The sequence below is a fragment of the Amborella trichopoda genome, chromosome 12 (assembly GCF_054954075.1).
Source record: "Amborella trichopoda isolate Santa Cruz 75 chromosome 12, AtrichopodaSantaCruz75HAP2 v2.0, whole genome shotgun sequence".
In the NCBI taxonomy this organism is placed as follows: Eukaryota; Viridiplantae; Streptophyta; class Magnoliopsida; order Amborellales; family Amborellaceae; genus Amborella; species Amborella trichopoda.
Genome location: NC_142347.1, coordinates 17,332,749 through 17,355,303, shown reverse-complemented (window position 1 = coordinate 17,355,303; position 22,555 = coordinate 17,332,749). Strand labels below are relative to the sequence as shown.

The 22,555-nt window shown below is 37.0% G+C and overlaps 1 protein-coding gene across 3 annotated transcripts; it reads left to right on the top strand.

The window, feature by feature from the left end:
* The first annotated feature begins 614 nt into the window (after positions 1-614).
* On the top strand, positions 615-22,555 carry LOC18437013 (protein FLOWERING LOCUS D). Of its 3 annotated transcripts, XR_002281439.2 has the most exons (5): positions 621-2,484; positions 3,545-4,338; positions 21,612-21,686; positions 21,790-21,882; positions 22,029-22,555. XR_002281439.2 is itself a non-coding variant. In XM_011626137.3 (3 exons), the coding sequence occupies exons 1-2, from the start codon at positions 756-758 to the stop codon at positions 4,309-4,311; spliced, it is 2,496 nt and encodes an 831-aa protein (XP_011624439.1). In that variant the 5' UTR covers positions 621-755; the 3' UTR covers positions 4,312-4,338; positions 8,388-8,644. The 3 variants fall into 3 exon arrangements, 2 of the variants coding, with proteins under 2 accessions (XP_006847296.1, XP_011624439.1); XM_011626137.3 differs by lacking the exons at positions 21,612-21,686; positions 21,790-21,882; positions 22,029-22,555 and adding an exon at positions 8,388-8,644; XM_006847233.4 differs by lacking the exons at positions 21,612-21,686; positions 21,790-21,882; positions 22,029-22,555 and having other exon boundaries at positions 615-2,484; positions 3,545-4,506.

The window sequence follows — 22,555 nt, the reverse complement described above, 5'->3', positions numbered from 1 at the left end:
CACTATATTGTTTATCTTTGTTATCACATAATCAAAAACAAAATATTGATTACTTGGTCCTGTAGTCACACTCTCTGTAAAAGACTGTTTTAAGTTCTAATTTGTGCCATAAACAGTATTTTCATAAAAACAATTATAACAAATAATCATAGAAATCTGCATGTATATGATTTTCTTTACACAATGATTTTCTTTACAAAATGGTGTGCTATAAACAGTATTTCATTTACACAATGATTTTCCATAATAACAATTGAAATCTGTATCTATTTGTTTAAGTATTTTAAAAAAAGAGAAAAAAAAAATCGTACCTTCAATATGCCATTGTAGCTTTGAAGAACACAGTGGGGATAAAAATTTCTATTTTAGGTTTTATTTTGAAATAATATTGTTTTTTTCAAAAGCATGAAAGTAGCAATGGCTCTAATACACAGGGAAAATCAAATCTTAAATATATATATATATATATATATATATATATAGGTAAAAAAAAATACGAATTTTTGGCCTGATTTAAATCGTATTATTAAAAAACCACTTTTTAAACGTTTTTATGAAAACTATGCGATTTTTTTTCGACCTTTTAAAAAAAGTCGCCATTTAAAAGTGTTTCCATAAAAACGATGATTTCTTTGAAAAAATCACTGATTAAACGGTGATTTGCTGACTATGATCCAAACCCCCAGCCCTTTTCGAAATTTTATCTTCTTTGTTTTACATTTCACATCTTTCCCTTCTTCACCAAGCATTCAACCATGGACGATCACACCGCTGTGTCTCAGATTTCAGGGACCATGGCCGCTCCTTCCCAGCGCGAAGCCCAGGACGGACCATTGCTACCACAACCCCGTCTCTCTCCTCTCTCTCCCCTCGCCCCCAGCAAGCGAAAGAGAAGCAACAACAGGCGAAAACCAGCAGCTCCTCCCACTGCTCCACCCACCTCCAACCAACCAATTCCAATGAAACAGGTATTTTCCAATTCCTCCTCTAATAATGTAAACCCATCTCCAAGCAACTTCAGTAATAGAAACCCAAATGAACCCACAACTTGGTCGACAACGCAAACACTCCCCATTGATATGAGCGAAGAGATCATATGCATCAATAAAGAGGCCACTACAGAGGCCCTTGTTGCTCTCTCTGCTGGTTTTCCTGCTGATTCTCTCACCGAAGAGGAGATTGAAGCAGGCGTTGTCTCTGTAATTGGAGGTTTAGAACAAGTCAATTACATCATCATTCGGAACCACATTCTCAGTAGATGGAGAGAGAATGTCTCTGCCTGGCTAAGCAAAGATGCTTTTCTCCAAGCCATTCCACCCCATTATCATAACTTGCTGGATTCTGCATACAATTTCATGCTTTCTCATGGTTACATAAATTTTGGGGTGGCACCTGCAATCAAGGAGAGGTTACCAGTGGAACCCACACGATCGAATGTTGTTATAATTGGTGCCGGACTTGCAGGCTTGGCAGCTGCTCGACAGTTGATGGCTTCCGGGTTCAAAGTGGTTGTTTTAGAAGGTAGAAAGAGAGCTGGAGGAAGGGTTTATACAAAGAAAATGGAAGGGGGAAACAAGGTTGCCTCAGCTGACCTAGGAGGAAGTGTTCTCACTGGAACCTTAGGAAACCCACTTGGGATTTTGGCCAAACAGCTCTCTTACCCACTTCACAAGGTCCGGGATAAGTGCCCCCTCTATAAAACTGATGGCCTACCTGTTGATCCAGTCATGGATATCAAGATCGAGAATGCTTTTAATCGATTGTTGGATAAGGCAAGTAGGTTAAGGCAATTGATGGGGGAAGTTGCAGTTGATGTTTCTCTTGGTGCTGCATTGGAGACTTTCAGGGAGGTTTATGGGGATGCAGTGAACATGGAGGAAATGAGCCTTTTTAATTGGCATCTAGCAAATTTGGAGTATGCAAATGCCGGTCTTCTCTCTAAGCTATCGCTCGCTTTTTGGGACCAAGATGATCCTTATGACATGGGAGGTGATCACTGTTTTGTACCGGGGGGGAATGGGAGGTTGGTTCAGGCTTTGGTTGAGAACGTGCCTGTGTTTTACGAGAAGATGGTGCACACAATTCGATACGGGTCAGATGGGGTACAGGTTCATGCCGGAAACCAGGTTTTTGAGGGAGAAATGGCCCTTTGTACGGTACCACTAGGGGTTTTGAAGAGCAATTCGATAAGGTTTATACCTGAGCTTCCTCAAAGGAAGCTTGATGGGATAAAGAGATTGGGTTTTGGATTACTGAACAAGGTAGCAATGCTCTTTCCCCATGTTTTTTGGGAATTAGATCTTGACACTTTTGGGCATCTATCTGATGATCCAATGAGGAGAGGGGAGTTCTTCTTGTTTTATAGCTATGCTACTGTGGCTGGGGGGCCTCTCCTCATTGCATTGGTTGCGGGTGACGCTGCGCACAGGTTCGAAAGCATGCCTCCAACAGATGCTGTTACTCGAGTTCTTCAAATACTCAGGGGTATGATGTACTTGATTTCAATTATTTCTCTTTTTTCGTTGCTGAAATTTGCTAATAAATGCTTGTGCATGTTCCCTCTCCTTTAGTTTAATTTCTTTTCCTGGGTATATGTTTCTTCTTGGTTTTGGGGGAGGGGGGTTAATTTGGGATTTGGTAGCTGGCTAAGTCAAATGAGTTTAAAATACTACAATATTTGAGTAAATAAGATGTTCTAACCAAATTATGAATTTTAAAAAGAACACGAACGTTGGGTAATCATTTCTATTTTGAGCAAAACTTGGATCTGCTTGTTATGTCAAATTTAGCTTTTTCCTCAACTTAATTCCTTGGAACCAGGTATCTATCTACCAAATGGGGTCAATAATTTTAAAATGATTACGGAATTTGGGTTACCTAGTCTATTCACACAAAGACAAACTTAAAGAAGATACTTGTTATTGGTAAATTTTGTGCATCATTTGGAGTCCAAATTTTGCTCTTATCTCAAATCGGATTGCCAACATGCCAGGCTCAGGCTGAGCTAGACCTGGCCAGTCTGAAGTTTTTTGACTGGTCGCCTAAAATGAACCATAGCTTGTGGCCCTTGACTGGTGCCCAAATCATATCATTGACGAGTTCGACGTGTCCTAGACCAAAAATTGGATCAAACTGGGCTGAGCTCAAGGTGTTGTTCAATGATATAAATTGACATGCAATATATAATATATATTATAGAAATTACATAAAATTCTGGGCTCAGGCCAGCCAAAGTGGCCCAGTCCCGGCCCATATTTTATTTGGCCTCACATACTAGCCTGATTCTGTACCCGGGCCTTCGAAGTGTCTGGAACCCTACTTGAAGCCATGTCCGCTGGCTAGCACATCCAAGTTGCAGCCCTATTTTCAACTGATTTGGAACCAGGTATCTTTTGGCCATGGCTAGTCAAATAATTTATATAAATAGATACGATTTCTGGTAAAAAAGCTTTTATATATTCTTTAGTTTTTGGATTGGTAAAACTTGAGTATGTTTTGAAACCAACATTTAGCCTCTTTCTCAACTGGATCCTTTTGGTATTAGGTATATATGTCCCCAAAGGAATCGATGTTCCAGACCCTATTCAAACAGTTTGCACGAGATGGGGTAGTGACCCTCTCAGTCTAGGGTCTTATTCACATGTTGCAGTGGGAGCATCAGGGGATGATTATGACATATTGGCAGAAAATGTTGGCGATGGAAGGCTTTTCTTTGCAGGCGAGGCGACTACTCGGCGTTACCCAGCTACTATGCATGGTGCATTCTTGAGTGGTTTGAGGGAGGCTGCCAATATATCTCACTATGCAAATGCTCGATCCTTGAAGGCAAAAGTGGAAAGAGGTCCCTCTAAGAATTTGCAGTCATGTGCTGCTCTTCTTGCTGATTTGTTCAGGCAACCTGATCTTGAATTTGGAAGCTTTGCTGTTCTCTTTGGTCCTCAGACTGATCCAAAACCAATGGCAATATTGAGAGTTACGATTGGTGGCACCAAAAGAAAGGGAACCGAAGGGGCAAAATCAGATCAACAACATTCTAATAAGCTTCTATTTCAGCAACTTCAGTCGCATTTTAACCAACAGCAGCAGCTTCATGTGTACACTTTGTTGTCAAGGCAGCAAGCACTTGATCTGAGAGAAGTGAGAGGAGGGGATGAGATGAGGTTGAATTATCTTTGTGAGAAGTTGGGTGTGAAGCTAGTCGGGAGACGGGGATTGGGTTCTAATGTTGATTCACTTATTGCTGCTATAAAGGCTGAGAAAGGAAATCAACAGCCAGCTTCAGCTTCTTTGGATTTCAAATTTGATAATTGAAGTCGTTCATCTGGCATCAAATGTCAGGTTAGAAGAATGCACCCAAATTATTTTCTCATTTTCACAACATTTTGTAAAGCTATCAAATTGTTGAATCGGTTAGACATGTTACTTCTAATGTGATTGGCAGTAAATGTATGATTTAAATGAGGGAGCCTCTAGATATACATCTTTTAATTGAATTCTCTTCTGAAATTCATGGGTAGGTGTTTGGAAGCTTTTCTCATTCATCTGATCATATGCTTTATCTTGATTAATTTTGGCATCCTGTAGAAAGTTGTATTGATGGGCATTAAGAGATGTGTCATAATGGAAAAAAATACCTATGCCTTTTTTCTTGTTGTAGTCTTGTGAAACTCATAATTTTTAATAACCTAGAGGAGTATAACTTTTGCATAGAGGAAATACATTGTCTTGTTTGAGGCTGTAGTGGAATGTAAATTACTTAAAGGAATGATATTACCCCTGCTTGTTTGGAGATAGAAATAACAAACAATTTGTTACTTTCAAAAACTAACAAACAATTTGTTCGATATTTGAAATCAGTAACAACGAATGGTATTTACATTATTTTACATAACCTCTATATCAAATAACATAACGGAATGATAGAAGCATCTCTATGTCAAATGAGGTACATACCCCATATTGTTCCTCATTTCAAATACTAAACAAACTGTTTGTTAATTCTAACCCTGAACGAGCAAAGGTACTTGTATTATTTCATTAAGGCCTTTTTGGGGGTAAAATTATCTAGTGCTCCTAATTTTTGGGCTTCCCAACTGCAAAGAAGGGCAATCTAGAAACTTTTTAATGGTTTTTTAGGGATGTATCTGATTGAAATTGAAATTTAAGAGCAAACCCTCAAATGTAATTTATGATCGTTTGATCCCTTTAGTAATTTTATAAGGAGTTTCAACCCCTTAATTGATATTTTCCCCAAAAGGTATTATAAAAAACATTATTATTTCGCCCCTGAAAACTTGGGTTAGAGGGACTATTTTGTGACTTTGATGAAAAGAATTACATGAAACAGTTCTCATGTGAAATATATATTACATATGTTTGATTTGTGCGCAATACATATGAAAATTTATCCCATGGCAGAATAGTTTATCATAAAATAGACCAATCGGTATGAGAAAATCTCCATACCTCGTGAAGTGGCTAGGAGCTTCCAGTTGGAACTTTTTCTCTCCCGAACTAATTTATCAAATACAGCCTATGGCTGTGAGTTTCTCACAAAACCACTTGCAACCCTTATCTCTATTTCTGAAACCCTCACCATTGTCTCAACTACTAGCCCTAGCCGAGCTCTCTCTCTCAGGCCTCTTTGTAACTCTCTGCAACTCTTCTCAAAACTGCCGTCTCTACAACCTTCCTCCATTATCTGCCATTTTCTCATGCTAGGGTTTGGAAGATCGAGTTTTCAGTTGAAAGAGCCACAAAGCGACCCAAAAAACCATTCACTGTGCCTAGATCTGTACTTCAAGGAGCGACAAATCTAGGAAAATGTATGTAAAATTTTATTTGGGTTTTTTGTTTGGCAAGTTTTTCCTTATACTCTACTATTTGGCTGCCTTTCTCTCCAGAAGAACTTTTGTTAAGTAACTTCTTTCTTTGTTATCTTGATAACTCCTCAAAACCTAAAATGCCCACTGTTTTTTTCTTTTCAATCGTGTTTTGCTATAACTTGAACATGAATTTCTGGGGTATTTCTGTTCTCTCATCATCGAACACTTGGGTGTTTAAGTCTGAATTTCTGATTTCTTTCTTAGCATCACATCGATTTCTTTATTGGATTTATCAAATGACATGGTTTTGAGCAAATTTATTTAATGTTACCCTATCTTGAACATGTATTCCTAAGCTCTTCTTCTTCTCCCACAATCAAATACTTTCCAATTTTGATATGAGTTTCTAATTTTACTTCTTAGCTTTTTATTGTTTTTATCATCTTAGGTAGTATGGCTTGAGCAATTTTTTCTCATAACATTGTGGATGTTTTGTGTCATGCTACCCTGAGCAGTTATTTTTTACTGAATAGAAAATAAACTCAGGAATGTTTTGCTTTGAAACTTTTACTTTTCACTCACTGAATATAGGGGCATATTAGAGATCTAAAATATATGAGCAAAATTCAAAAATATGTTATGAAATTTCAGATAATATCTGAAATATGCTCTGAAAATTATGAGAAAACTTCATAAATATGAAATAGAGATCATATGCCAAGACAAAATACTTAATGGTTAATAGTTTGATGCTTGTCAATTAGATGGTCCCCTGTCATCAACTGGATCTTGGTAAGCAAGTTTACAATGGTTTATAGTTGCTTGAGTTGTTTAGTAGTGAATTTTTCATTTGTCTTCGAAAATCTGAAGTGATGAGTGTTTTCAGGTTAGAAGAATGCACCCAAATTATTTTCTCATTTTCACAACATTTTGTAAAGTTATCAAATTGTTGAATCCGTTGGATAGCTTACTTCTGATGTGATTGGCCGTAATTGTATGATTTAAATGAGGGAGCCTCTAGATATACATCTTTTAATTGAATTATCTTCTGATATTCATAGGTAGATGTTGGGAAGCTTTTCTCATTCATCGGATCATATTCTTTATGTTGATTAATTTTGAAATCCTGTAGAAAGTTGTATGGATGGGCATTAAGAGATGTGTCATAATGGAAAAAAATATTTGTGCCTTTTTTTTGTTTCAGTTTCGTGAAACTCATAATTTTTAATAACCTAGAGGAGTATAACTTTTGCATAGAGGAAATACATTGTCTTTTTTGAGGTTGTAGTGGAATGTAAATTGCTTAAAGGAATGATATTACCATTGCTTGTTTGGAGATAGAAATAATAAACAATTTGTTACTTTCCAAAAATAACAAACAATTTGTTACTTTCAAAAAGTAACAAACTATTTGTTCGGTATTTATTTTCCGCCACACTTTTCTCCCTTACACGTAATGCTGACTCTGTGATTGCTGAGGAGGTGGTTTGGATTGGAGGTCAAACAGTTTGGAATCCCTCATTCCGAAGGAACCTAATTGAAGAGGAAATCACCCATTTCCAGGCCCTATCGTCTATCCTTCACTCTCTCTTCTTCCTGCTTCATGTTGACGATGTTATAGTCTGGACTCTTTCTCATTTTGGGAGCTTTTCGGTCTGCTCTTTCTACAAACATTTAACTTGGCTTCACTCTGCCTCGGGTTCTCTAACCTCGGCACAATCAAAAGTGTGGAGCACCATTGCTTCACCTAAACCCAGACCTTCAACTGGCTAGCTTTCTCTCACAAAGCACTCACAGTGGATAATCTTAAGAAAAGAGTTATCCCCATTCCCATTAGGTGTGCTTTATGTGAATATGAGGAGGAAACAAACTTCCACCTCTTTATTCTCTGTGACTTCTCCTTTGATATTTGGGGTCGTGTCCTGCAACTTTTTGGCATTAATTGGGTCACTCCTACCTCAATTAAGGCCCTCATCTCTTATGAACTTGACTCATACTGGCCTAAGGCTTGGAGAGTCATGTGGAAGGCAACAGTAGCTGCAACCATCTGGACAATTTGGCTAGAAAGAAACGATAGAATCTTTCTCAGCACTAAACTCCAAACTTTGGCTATCTTCCAAAAGTCCATCTCTTTGGTAACTTTTTGGGTCTCGAATCACAAGGTTTTTGCAGGCATACTAGCGAGTTTCTTCCTTTCCAATCCTTCACTTTCAACCGCACTTGACTACAAAGCCAAATAATTGGCAACCTCCGCCAGAGGATTTCATCAAGTTGAACTTTGATGGATGCTCCCTAGGCAACCCGGGCCCAGCTGGAATAGGAGGGGCTTTCAGAGACCACAAAGGCTTTATCAATCTCTCTTTTTGAACACATAGGCCACAAGGACTCTCATCAAGCTGAAGCTTTGGCTCTATTATTAGCATTGAAACGGTATAATCAATCTTGGGGTTTGCACCTCATAGTGGAAGGTGACTCAAAAAACGTCCTCTCCTGGGCAAGCAGTACTAGCCCTCCACCTTGGCACCTTTTTGCAATTTTTGATGAGATACACCACATATGCAGGGCTATGGATGTCTTATGGAGGCATATATGGAGGAGGTCCAATGATTACGTAGATCGGTTGATGAAAGAGGGAGCTAGAAGTCAAAGGCAAGATACTCAAGCCGGGTTCACCTTCTTTTTTGCGCAGGACCATTGGCACACTACTTAAAGCTCCCTGCTCGTGTTGGTGGTTCTTCCTGAAAATACCTTTGTATATCCTTGTATGTGGGCGTCTCTATAAGCCCTTTTTGTATATGATAGTCTGTATGATTTTTTGCCGCGTCCCCAGTTGTGGGCGACTTCGGAACACCCTTGTAAAATTTTACCTCTTGTAATACAAGTTTAACTTCGTCAAAAAAAATTTGTTCGGTATTTGAAATAAGTAACAGTGAAGGGTATTTACATTATTTCACATAGCCTTTGTATCAAATAACATAACGGAATGATATAAGCATCTCTATGTCAAGTGATGTAAATGCCCCTTATTGTTCCTCATTTCAAATACCAAACCATTGTTTGCAAAACCTGCCGGTTAGATCAGAACTGCCATGGTTCTGACTCCCGTTAGGGCCGGTTGAGGGGTACTAGTAGCCTAGGGTACACCCTCAAAATTTTTTTGGCCCAAAACCAGATTGTTAGAGGTCGAACCGGCCATTGTTTAGTATAATCGACCGGTTTTATGCTAACCGGACCGGTTAGACGATATAACAGACGTTTTTACGAAATAACAGTTATGTACCCGTTACGGCCGTTATTTTGAAATATGGGCCGTTATTTGTAGCAGACATTCTTAAATCCAATTTTTCACTTTTTTTTATTCTTTTTCGTGCCTGTTTTTGTCTTTTTTCATGATTTATTGCCATAAATCACTATGTAGAATCTATAAAACAAGCAATTTGGTTTGAAACATTGAAAAAAAAAGAGTTTCTTGTATTGAAAGCGGATTTTTTTAGGTTTTTGAAAATTTGTCATTTTTTCAATAATTTCTTCAATACCTAATGGTTCTTGAAGAAATTTGGTGGGTTTGATAGATAATTGAAGTATTTATCAGATTCATATTTCAATTTGTTCAAAAAACCAAATATTATGGGTTGATTTTGGCTCGAAATGCTGCTGCTGAAAGAACCTGTGTTTGATCCAAAAACACATTTTTATCAATGTATTGGTCATTTTTTATCAAATTGAGTTGTGGATTTTGATAATCAAGAATTAATCTCTCAAATAAAATAGGTATATTTATGATTGATTAAATGTTTTAATATGAATTTATTTGTTGCACCATATCATGAAAATTTCATAGATATCAAATTTCCCCCATTTTTTCAATTAAATTAAAATATGGAATATTTTTTTATGAGATTTGGTTCGTTTGAAAGATGATCGAAGCTTTTACAATGCATGTATGTTTATTTGTTCAATTATCCAAACATTGAGGGTTGTTTCTTGCTCGAAATGTTGCTCGATTTTACGCGTTTTTTAAAAATCGATTTTTCTAAAAAAAATATTTTGTTTAATAAAATTATGTTTTTTGATGAATATGGGAAGTGTTTTTTTATTTTCCATGGTGAGCTTATTTTTAATAGAATTATGATTTTTTTAATAAAATTATGTTTTTCGATGAATATGGGAAGTGTTTTTCCATTTTGCTTAGTAAAATTATTCTTTTTTATAAAATTATTTTTTTGATGAAATTAATCCTTCTTTTTGATAAGTGCATGATAATATCACTCGATCTTTTGCTCGATTTTTTTAATTATGTTTTTTTAAGTGCATGATATAATTATATCAGTAAGGATGGGAATGGGACATTTTGTTTTTTTAAGTGCATGCAGAAATTTTGGTTGTCTTATGTTCAATGAAACACTGCACCATTGTCTTGTATGTGCTTGGATCTTCTCTTTATCTTTTTTTTTTTTCTTTTTTTTTTCATTTTCTAACAAGGTTTTTGGAATGTTATGGAAAAAGTGTTTAAAAGATCAGCCGATTTTTAAAAAATCGGTGGACTAACTCGGGACTGGTCACTGGCCGATCCCGATCTGGCCTGATTCCACACACACACACACAGAGTGAGTTTTACAAAGGTGATCTTAATTTCAAATCATCCCTCACATTTTGAGAAATTAATTTTTCTAAAAAAAAAGAATTCATTTCGCTTAATAAAATTATGATTTTTTTATCAATATGGGAAGTTTTTTTCTATATAGCGTAATAAAATTATCTTTCTAATAAAATTATGTTTTTTAATAAAAAATATGTTTTTCGATGAATATGGGAAGTGTTTTTCTTTTTTGCTTAACAAAATTAATTTTTTTGATAAAATTATGGTTTTTTAATAAACTTATGTTTTATGGTGAATATGGGAAGTGATTTTCCATTTTTCTTAATAAAATTATTTTTTGATAAAATTATGGTTTTTTAATAAAATTATGTTTTATGATAACTATGGGAAGTGTTTTTCTATTTTGCTTAATAAATTTTTTTTTTTATCAAATTATTTGTTATACTGTTCTTATTTTTTGTCAAAATCAATGCACAACAATGCTGATATGGATATGGTAGATGCATATAAGGAAATATAGGAACGGTAGAACATATTAGTGTGTTGTGCATTGATTTTTCGTTTTATTGCATATCATGAGATGTACTTTTTGTGAAGTATGCCTTACTTAACTTCATTAAAAATGTATTGTATGAATTATGCTTTATCTAACTATATGGAAGAGGTCCTTTATGTTTCCTGTCTTAATTAGTTGGCATTTTTATTTGATTTAATAGCATCGAGCTACTTTCGTTATTTGCAAAAAAGTGCATAAGCTTTCATTCCTAATGTGAGCGATTTTTGTACACAAGAAACTAGAAAGTTTTTCATGTAAGGTTTGGGATGATTATGTTAATTCTTGGAAGACCATGTTACACGACAAAAGTATCTTCAAAGAATATCCTAATCTAGGAAACAAAAGGATTTACGTGACCTTCTTGGGATCATGTACAGGACCTTAGTATTCAAATATTAATTTATAAAAAGTTGTTTCAATTTTTTTTTGTAAGATAAATGTATATAATAAGATATTATACACTTAATCTAAGCTTTTCTATTATTATTTTTTTTAGGGGGGTTTTTGACCCATTTTGTTTTTAAAAAATCTACTTGACCGGTTAGTCCGGTTAACCGCCTCAGTTATCCTGTTCCGGTTCAAACCACTCGCAGCCCCGTGTCCGGTTAACCATTCCGATTTGATTTTGCGAACACTGGTTTGCTAGGCCATGTTATTTCCCAGCGTGGAAATCGACAGGGGGTGCAAGAGAGGGGTATTTACATTCCTAAGATAAAGGTGGGGTATAGCCTCGCAGAAAAAGGTCCTCATTGCTTCATTACTGTGGTCATTAACACTTTTCATTAAAGAGAGAGAAGGCTACATCGAATCCATTATTAAAATTTAAAAGCAAGGAAATCTCATTATTTTTTTGGGGAAATGCAAAATGTACGCTTCCATTAGTAGAACAAAGATTTCTTGACCATCTCATTTCTCTCTGCTGCCTTTATTTATATTTCTCAATTCTCTTTGATGTGGGTTTGCTGGGCCCAAGGTGTGGAAATTGACATAGGGTGCAAGGGGGAGAGGAATTTATAATCCCAAGACATTGTTGAGGTATAGCTTTATACCATTTGTACGTCATGGAAAGAAATGCAGGATGGTGGATCTCAATGTTTGGGATCTCAGCTATGAATGGGAGCTAAGAGTGATGATGTTTTGGAGAAGGAAATCTGATCTTCGAAGGTTGCATAACGGATGTGTGAGAGGGTTTATTGTTAAGCACAGCAAATAATTACTGCAATAAATAATCCCGTGCTTTGGTAGTGCAAATGCCATGAGCACATTGGTGTAGTTGGATGGAGCAGGGATATGGAATGAGTCATTAGTGAGTAGTGTATCCAAGAAGATGAGCGGGCTAGTAGAAGGAAGGATGAGGTGGGGATGGTAAGATGTTTTCAAAGTGACAGAGTGGTGGTTCGACGTATTACAAGAAGCCTGACTCTTTAGGAGGTGAGTTCATTTGATATCATTTATTTCAATTATACTGGACAAGAGTTGGCTCCCATCCAATCTCAGACAACTGTTTCCTTTTGAGGTTGCCGTCTCCATTGCCTTGCCCCATTTCAACTTTCACTAGTGCTGCCGATGGGCTGCCTTCTCCATCACAAAAGTCCTTGTTTCTCACTTGTCTCATGTCAACTTTCATGGTGTTGTTGTTGCCTCTGTGGCATATTTTGTTGGGATGGTTTTTCCTTATTTTTGGAAGGGTTTCTGTTTTCAGATTTTGTTCTTCTAGTTTTTTGTGAGGTGAATGCTTCTCTTTGTTTCTACAGCTAGCCTGAACTGTTTTCCCACAACCATTCTATCAATCCCCTATGAAGAGAAGATGGAGTCTTCCCATTGGTAGCGGGAGCATGGGATTTTGATTGGCTAGAAGTTCCCTATGGTTGGGATTATTGTCTGTACACTCAGAATTTTAGGGATCTCGTACGAACTTTTTGGCATTGCATGATAAACTCTAAAGGTCCTAGACCCACTTGGTAAAAACATCTCTTATCTCTTTGAAAAATGTATAGAACATGATTTGGCACCATAATTTTTTTTTTTTCATGGATATATATTTTGGACATGTTTCCTCATAAAGGATTAATCTAACAGGGGTGTGTTTAATATGGACAAATCCTAAAGGGATTTGAATTGTGTTCCCCCATGTTGGAGTGTATCTACCAAGATCTAGCTCCAACAATGATATCTCCACCAAGTTGGGAGATCCCAGTAGCTACAAATCTCCCAGACACTATGGTGGTAAATGGCTATTTATATCCCTTATTACAGAATGACGTGCTTTTGTTCCTTATCGGTTTGACCACTTTGATAAAAGACATATGGCTAGTCTGATTTCCTACTGCTATTGGATAATCATTGGATCTGTCCATAACTTTTGACTCTCTTTGATTTATCTTGTTAATTGCACTATTACTTTCAAATGTTTTCTGTTCACACATTTTTGCGTTCTTTTAAGCATCATGTTCTGGCTTGTACAATCTAAACTATTGTTATTAAGATCAGATTGGCCATTAAACTGATGGATGCTATGTTTTAGTCGGTCTGGGTGAATCCGGCTGGTTCATTTAAATGAAAAATTTAGGAAAATATTAATTATATGGAAATCAATGGAAAAAAAATAGAATCAAATCCTGAAAAAATCTTGGAAATTTCCAAAATATTTAAAGCAGAGAAATTATATAGTCATTTATAGACAACAGTAGAAGCCAATAAGCAAAAAAAAAAGAGGGTGAGGAGAACCAATTACACTCCCATTTATGGAGGTTAGTCTTTTTCTGGGATGGGTACTTGATCAATGTATGCCGAACATGGTTTTTGGTAGGCCTCATAGGATCGTACCCCCAATATTTGTAATTTCTTCAATCATTTCACAATTATGTTTTGGATGTCCGCTTGTGTGACTTCGGAAGCATTAGCAGAAGGCTAATTAGAGCATTGGGCAGTAGTAGGCTGTTGTATTGTGCCCAAAAAGGGGTTGCCTAAGTTAGGCAGTACAGAATCATGTGGTACATGATTGCTCACTGGAGGGGTTGTATGGGAAAGCATATTGTTTACCTTATCTTTCAAATCCCCGATGTCAACGTTTCTACTTGAGAGCAATGCTTGGGTATGGGCTTCCTTCTTGGCCAATACCCTTTGAATCTCGTATGTTAGTACTTGTGACACATAATCCCCCACGACAACTATTAATGATGTAGCCATGGTCAACTAACTCAAGCCGAGGTGTATTGGGGGGACTCATGGAGTGCTTTTTTCCCTTTGCTTCCTGATGTTGGGATAAGCTATGGGATTTCGAGCCTAATTAGCTCATCATTCTCTTCATACAATGGGTTTATCAGTTGTGGGTCTCCTTGGTCATCATCCGATCGAGAGACAACTCCTCCTTCCACCTCATATGCTGAGGAGAGAGAAGCTTTCTCTTCAATCGGAGCGGAAGAAGTATGATCATCCTTCATTGAGCTTTGCCTCTTCCTTGGGCTGTTCTATCACATGCAGCATATTCTTTAATATCAATGACACATATTTGCACTCACCGGGAGGATACGATCATTTTTTATAGTTGCTACAAATTCCATATATGCAGCTTTGAGGAGCTGTTGCAACTTATAAGCTTTGAGGAGATTCGTCAACCCACAACCCTCTTTGACAGATCCTCCTCAATTTGGGCAATGTCATTAAAAAGGGCTTTGATGGTGTCGACTGCCCTAGAACATGGAAAAGCACATAAAATGCATATAAGATAATTTATTAGGGTTAGCTCAGTGATGATCTCTTAGATCCCATCCAGTCGAAAGGTTGGGGGAGGCTATCCTTGCGTAGGGCCTAGGTCTGAGGCAGCCATTTGTTTTTGTTGTTATTAAGGGGCTTAGTAGCTATATAGTTATTAGTCCATCTAATTGCTCGTTGAGGGCTTTATATATGTCCAATACCCCCTTTATGCTTACGTAGAGCTTGGAACCTGTAGTCCTCCTGCTCTGGGGTAGTCCTTACATAAATATATTTAGGAGATATTGGCTTTGGTGCCCTCCTTTTTATGTACTTAGTATTATTGGCCTAGCTAGTCGCTCGTTGAGGGCTTGATATGTGTTCAATACCCCCTTTATGCTTTCCTAGATCTTGGAACCTGTAGTCATCCCGCTCTGGGGTAGACCAAAGTTTCTTCAGTGGTTGATACAGATATTGCACCTGAGGAGGTTGAAAAGGTGTAGCACTCGATACCTGTATACCTCGCATGGAGGATTTTTATGAGGTAGTTCCGTTATTACACCCTAGGAGAGGGAAGTGCCTATTGAAACCCTTCTGGAATTCCAAAGGACAAGGAGATAAACTCAAAGATGGTTTCAGAACTGATACAGATGAGCGGGTTTGACAAATACCCCCTGCTCTGGCTGGTTTGAGAAACTTTCCTTTCTTCCCTACTAGATAATAGAGGAAAGGACCAGCAGCTGACAGTTACCACCACATACGATAATCTTGACTGTTTGACCTCTATCACCCATGATAAGGGTCATCACAAGGAGCACTTAGCACAATAAAATCCTCAGAAGGTGAGACATCCCTTTGTTGCTGAATAGGTCTTGGATTGGAACTCCATTGCTGGCTAACAATAGTTTTCAGGCATGTGGTCGTATTATTCTTAGTCGGGCAAAGACATTGTTGGGTATGGAACACAAATTGTTCCTATCGTGAAAGAAGTGGACCTATTCATTGGCCCTCGAGTCGTTCGAATGTGATTGAAGAGAAGAGAGGTGAATTGATCCCCTGCAGAGTCGCCCGAGTGTTGGGGTGATTTTAAGTTGAAAATGTGTAAAGAACACACAACACACTCAAAAGAACTTCAAAAATCACTTTGTCAGGGTATATCTGTGATGGGTGCGATTTGTATAGAGCCTAGGCTCTAAACTAAATTAGAGCCTACCTTAAAATAGAGTCGAGAAATGTGGTTTCAACTTTGGAAATCTTTATGATAGCCTTAAAATATATTTTTATTGTTATTTATAAAATTTAAAGCTTCAAAAATAGTATAGATCAATAGATCTATGTAAACTTGAAAATTTTGAAAAATGACAGTAAAAAAATGCATTAAAAAATACACTATTTTCAAAAGTTGAAATCCATTTTTTTCTCATGTCCATGCATCTTGATGTCGAGATGATCAATTTGAGAATAATTAGGCATCAAAACAATATCTTCTAGTGAAATATTTGAGGTAGGCTCTAATTTGATTGTTTAGAGCCTTGACTCTATATAAACTTTTCCCATATGTGATAGAGCTTTATTTTATTTCTGGGGATCAAACAGTCCAAGGTATCCGTAGATGCCTTGTTAATTACATTCATTGCCCTATACAATGGATATGTGAAATACTTTTGTTTAATCAGTCATAAATGAATTCATCAAGAAGAGAAATATAGAAGGAACTAACAAGTAAGTCTTGTTACTATGCTTGCTTGTATGAATTTGTTCATATAAATACAATGGTAAACACACATAAATATCTTGGTGTGCATGTTATCTCTCAGTGATTGTATTTCTTAATATAGCTCTCATCTATTCTCTTTTATGTGTTGATGTGTTTGATACAACTATCTATAGTCGTCGAACACTTCGATTAGTGGCTCTTGCTTGTGTCCAGTAGTAAGGATGTAGGGTGCATAGTGGTCCTTAAGTCTTGCTTTGACAATGACACGTGGTCTTGTATGATTGTTTGTGGATTCTAGACTGTTCATCTCATCTTAAATGTGTGTCGTGACATCTTTATCAAGCTCGTCATTCTAGAAGGATGTAGTGTCTTCCATCAGGAGTAACTTGGGTGAAATGCTTTATCCTTTTGACAAGTTTAGTGTATGCAGTCTTTTGGAATGCATTCACAAATCTTAAGATCTCTAGGTTTTAGAAGATGTAACAATCAGCGGTATTTTGTCAAAAAATAATCTTTTGAGGGTAGATGGTCTCTATATTGAAAAGTGTGAAATAGAATAATAGGAGTTATTTTTCATATCCACTGGAGCATTAGTGGTATTAGGAGCAAATTCACTGGAGAGTTTCGTAATAGGTTCAAATTCACTAGAGAATCTTGTAATAGGCTAATCATGGTCAGTACACATTTTAGAACTGTACTCGTACTAGGCGGGTCATATACTAGACATCATTCTTGGTACTTCATGAGTGTACCAAACCATCATTCTAGAACGATGTAGTGTCTTACATCAGGAGTAACTTGGGTGAAATGTTTTATTCTTTTGATAAGTTTAGTGGATAGTCTTTTGGAATTCATTCACAAATTTTTGGATCTCTAGGTTTTAAAAGATGTGAGTAACAATCAAGGGTATTTTGTCAATAATAATATTTTAGGGTAGATGGTCTATGTATTGAAAAGTTTGAAATAGAATAATAGGAGTTATTTTTCATATCCACCAGAGCATTAGTGGTAGCCGATTCACCAGAGAGTCTCGTAATAGGTTCAAATTCACCAGAGAGTCTCACAATAAGCAAATCAAGGGTAGTACACATTTTAGAACTATTCTCTTACTAGTTAGATCGTATACTAGAAGTCATGCATAACCTAAGTAAGGAAATGACAATTTGTTGAGGAGTAAGGTTTTCTCAGAACGTATTAAGGCAAAATTAGTGTAAGTCAAAATTATACCCAAACATATGTGCTTTCATGAAAATATGGGACGTGCATTTCCAGTAACAACTCAATTGTAAAAGTTGTAGGCAAAATGGTGAACTGTTGACCGCCAACTCATTCTTCACGATTTTGAGCCTTTAAGGCATAAAAAACCCTTCCTAAATGTGTCATTGATCTTCACTGATGCTTGAAATGGACTAGTTGCTGCAACTAAATGATATTGTACCATTGCTACCAACTATTGGGTTTGTTTTTCATAGAGAGTTTAATATTTGAATTGATTTTTTCGAATTTTTATCCAAATCTCAATATAATTAATTTCAATGGAAATGTGATGCATTGCTATATGCAAACCGCATCCTATTACAAAAACTTGTGGTTCCAGTTTTGAGGGTCCCTTTTTTTTGCAGGGGGGGGGGGGGGGGACTCGGTCGAAAATTTTGTGAATCTCATCAAATTTGAGATGGGCTCCCTAACAAACAGGCCCTGATTAAATTCATTCCCCTTGATTTGTTGGTTACACTTAACTGACGACATGGTCCTATAATGGGAATGATTTTTCAATTATAGTGTTGTTTCAGTTTTATGGAAAGGAGTCCATTAAACCTCTCGAGCCTAATATTTTCGTCATATTTTTTATCTAACCCCCCTTGGTTTAAGATTTTTTTTGTGAAGAGTATGAGGTTTAAACTCAAAATCAACAGATTTACCCTATGCTAGGCTCAGTCCTTTGGTTAAGACTTTTGGAGAGAAAAAATGAGATATTACGGTCCTAACAACTTTGCCATAGACTGGGTCACTGGGCTCAATCCTTCAGTGAAGACTTTTAAAGAGAGAAATTATGAGATTCAATGTCGAAACTAACGGCTTTGCCATAGACTGGGTCACTAGGCTCAATCCTTCAGTTAAGACTTTTAGAGAGAGAAAATATGAGATTCAAGGTCGAAACTAACGACTTTGCCATAGACTGGCTCAGTCCGTCAGTTAAGAGTTTGGGAGAGAGAAAATATAAGATTCAAGGTCAAAACTAACGGCTTTGCTATAGATTGGGCTCAGTCTGTCAATTAAGACTTTGGAGAGAGAAAATAAGGGATTCATGGTTGAAATCAACAACTTAGCCATGAATTCAGTTCAATCTATCAGTTAAGAGTTTGGAGAGAGAAGATATGGATTTTCTTTAGTCAAAATTGACAACTTCACTATATAATGGGCTGGGTCTGCCAAGTATGACCTTTGGGTGAAGATATTGTGGTTTTGAGCTTCTTAACCCTTAAAGCCTCAACATCCTTTGTGGTTTTCAGCTTCTTAACCATTAGAGCCTACTCTGTCTTGTTTTAGTGATTGGGCGTACATCTTTATCGTCTTTGTGCAGGTTCATCATGACAGTAGAATAACTTCCAGTCGAAACAGAGGACTGGATTGTCTTCTGTTCGGGGGTTAGCTTAGCTCACCATACTCCCCTTCGAGCTTTCAAGCATCCTAAGTTAAAGCTGAAAGGGCCGTTTGATGTGACATTCATGAGTCCAACCTTTGGTCTTGGGGCCTTCCATGGCTATGGGTTTTGTTGTGATGGACCAAGCAAGGGCTTCGTGCTCCACTGTGCTCACTGAGAGGTTTTAGGCAATCGAGAGCTACGAACCTTGGGCCATCGCATATTGGATAAAGAGATTGCATGGGATAGGTATGGCTTCTGATGTGACGGTGAAGACCACTACTTAAAAAATTTTTTCTTGGACTGAGGAAGTATGCAGAAGATTCGAAGCCACTTTATGCCGAGCGGGTCTCTTGAGTGCTTACCAATGTTCATTCTGGCTATACGATTGTTGCTCAAACATGATTAACGACTATTGTGAGACCTGGTGCTTGGAAAGTGACACCAATCTTCTTGATCATGGTGAAGCCGGGATATCCTTCCTCGACCTCAATTTCATCGGTGGTTTACCTCTACCAGGGGCTTGTTATGATGAGTTTACTCCCACTAACTCGGTGATCTTCTTGAGGGAACGAATTGAAGTTCCTTGAGAATTTCAGAGGCCTTTTCAAGAATATCAAGAGTTGGCTGCTGCCTCCAAAAGCCACAAAGTTTCCTGCCAAGCGTGGCTTTCTCACTTCTTTCATGAAAAGACTTCTGTTAAGAAGCCCCAGAATCCATTCATCAATGGTAATGATGAGGAAGCTCCCTCGAGCATAAAGATGCCGCCTCCTCATTTAAATTTAACCGATAAAAAATATCTGGCTACTATTTGGCCTTATTCCTTTGAAGTTCACTTTGCCTTGCTCTCATGGTCTGACCATTCAAGTTAAGATCTTGTATGTGGCCTGCGAAGTGTCAATGGTGAAAGGGTTTCCCTTCTGCAACCTGTCTTGTACTGTATTTATTATGGTCTTAGAAGATTGACTGGCTAAAATTGGTTGCTGTAAGGTTAGCTTCTAATCCATCAATTGGCACCCAAAGTATCTATTCCCCAATAAAGAGGTTCCATTAATGCTCCGTGTGGGTGATGTCACACCCCTCCTAATGACAAAAATACCCTTAAAAAATATTGTACTACAAAACAGGGATATATAAGTGTCCAAAATTTGTTGAGTACAATTAGAAAATGCTTTGTAGTGTGAGCACCCTAACATAACTCATATATAAATAAATGGGAAAGTATATAATGAGACCATTGACCTTTGGTTCAAGTTGGTCACAATTAATCTTGTCCATTTGATATGAAATTAGGTAGCTGCATTTATTTCATTGACCAAGCTCAGAGTTCAAAAGAAATTTTTTCGAACTTTGTGACACACCCAAGTTATCATATTTCACATCAAGTGGTTGTAAGTAATTGTGATTTCCCTATATCAAAGGTAAATGGTCACATTGTATACAATTTCTATATATATATATATATATATATATATATATATATATATATATTAATTGATCTTATAGTGTTGTAAACGTGATCTGAGTTTCTTTTGTGTGTATGTGTGTGTGTGTGTGTGTGTGTGTGTGTGTGTGAGAGAGAGAGAGAGAGAGAGAGAGAGAGAGAGAGAGAGAGAGAGAGATTCTTATGTTTTTTAGTCTGTAGTTTTACCATTGAAAGGAATTTAGAGTTTATGCTAGATTTAGGCATTTTACAGTTCTCATTGCTTCTTTTTAGCAAGAGGTTCCACAATCCCGATGTTTGAAAGATCTGCCAGTTTAGTTGAAAACCTCAGCTACTTGGTGAGTCTTGTGGTTTTTTTTTTTTTTTTTTCTTTTATCTGAAAGACTTAGTCAGCTCATGTAGTGTTTTGCAGAGTGCTCCTGAGTTGACTCAGCCCAAGACTAGGTCAATTCTTAAGCTGAGTCTTTGTTTATAAATCTTGTACAATTCATTGGACACTCCATGAAGTTTTTCATTTCTAATCATTTAATTTTTTGAGAAAACAATTGAGAATATGAAAATGTCTCATTAGTGCACTTTAATCCTTCTCAATTCTCGTGCCTATTTTATGTCTTGTATGCAAAACTTTATTGTTCCTGAAAATTATTACCCTAACTGATGCTCTTTAGTGATCTTATGCAATTCTAAGCATATCAGGTTTATTGGTCTAATAAGCTCAGATACACATATGAATTCAGTAAATAAAGTCTCATCTATAAGTAGCAAAAATTGACTGAGCAACTTGACTTGTTTAGTAAACCAATTTTATAAATGAAAAAATGGGAATGTACCTATGGTTTTTCTTTTCTATTATTCTGTGTTCTTGAGTTGGGTTGATTCCCATAATTGACACTTTTTTCTTTTCCAAAATATTTGTAAAACTCACCTAGTTTTCGAGTTTACCGTTCAACTTGGAAAGTCAGCTTGGTTTTGGCAGTGAACACTGTGTAACTCTTCCTACATGTCACACAGCTCTGCTTTCATTTTCTATGTACTGGTAGTGTTTCTATGTGATGGATTCATTAGCATGTTCAGAGTTGCATTTAGTTCTTATAAGAATATGGAGAGATTTATTGCTTTTTTGTATCTCAAGGTTTATGCAGAGCATCTTCTGGATCCACTAGTGGCAACCTTAAATGCATTATCTGAACCAAAAACTACTATCTTGGTAAGCTAGTTCCAGCTCATGTGTATAGGATTTCTTTTCATAAATGTTGTGTTGGCACCATATTTACTGGCTAGCTTTTTTCCATTGCTGCATTTTTGCTTAGTTGGGATATGAGCTTCGGTCCACTAATGTCCATGAGAAAATGATGAACATGTGGAAGACCAACTACTAAGTTAAAAGCATACCTAAATGAAAGGTGAGTTTTCTTTTTTGTTCCTTTTTGTCCTTTCTATATTTTTTCTTTTGACTTTATGGCCCAATTACTGTACATGAATAGGTGAGAATTATTTGGTAACTTTGTCGTATGGCAACTGATCATTTAATATCTCACTTTTTGCATAGATGGATCCCAAGTATCAGGGCTGGGGAACAAGAAGCCGACAACTCATAGGCAGGGGAGGCGGACCCATGGCCTAATAAAGAGAGGGGAACTTGACCCCTTGCCTAATAAAGAGATAGGAACCGGAACTTGAACTGAAACTAAAGGAACATGAACTTGACCTCAAGCCTTATATATAATATAGAGGGGAAGCGAAGACATTTGTTTTCCTAAAAAGAGAGATAGAGCTCTGCTTTTTCTTTTAGAGGTATTTTACTGGGCATCCAACTCTTCGTAATGAGATTGAAGATGACACTTCCTCAACAAGTTTGTAATTGTGGAGCTGCAGAGATTAAGCATGGAGATGATGAGAATATCGAGATTGCTGAGGATATGGAGGTTTCTTGTTAGTCTTCAATTGCATTTTGGTTGCGGATGAACAGTGCATTTTAAATGAATTTTGGTTGTGGATGAGTAATTGTTGGATTTGAATTGTTTCTTCGAACAAGTGATAGTGCGTTGGATAAGTTGGAAATGGGTCTTTTCTAAA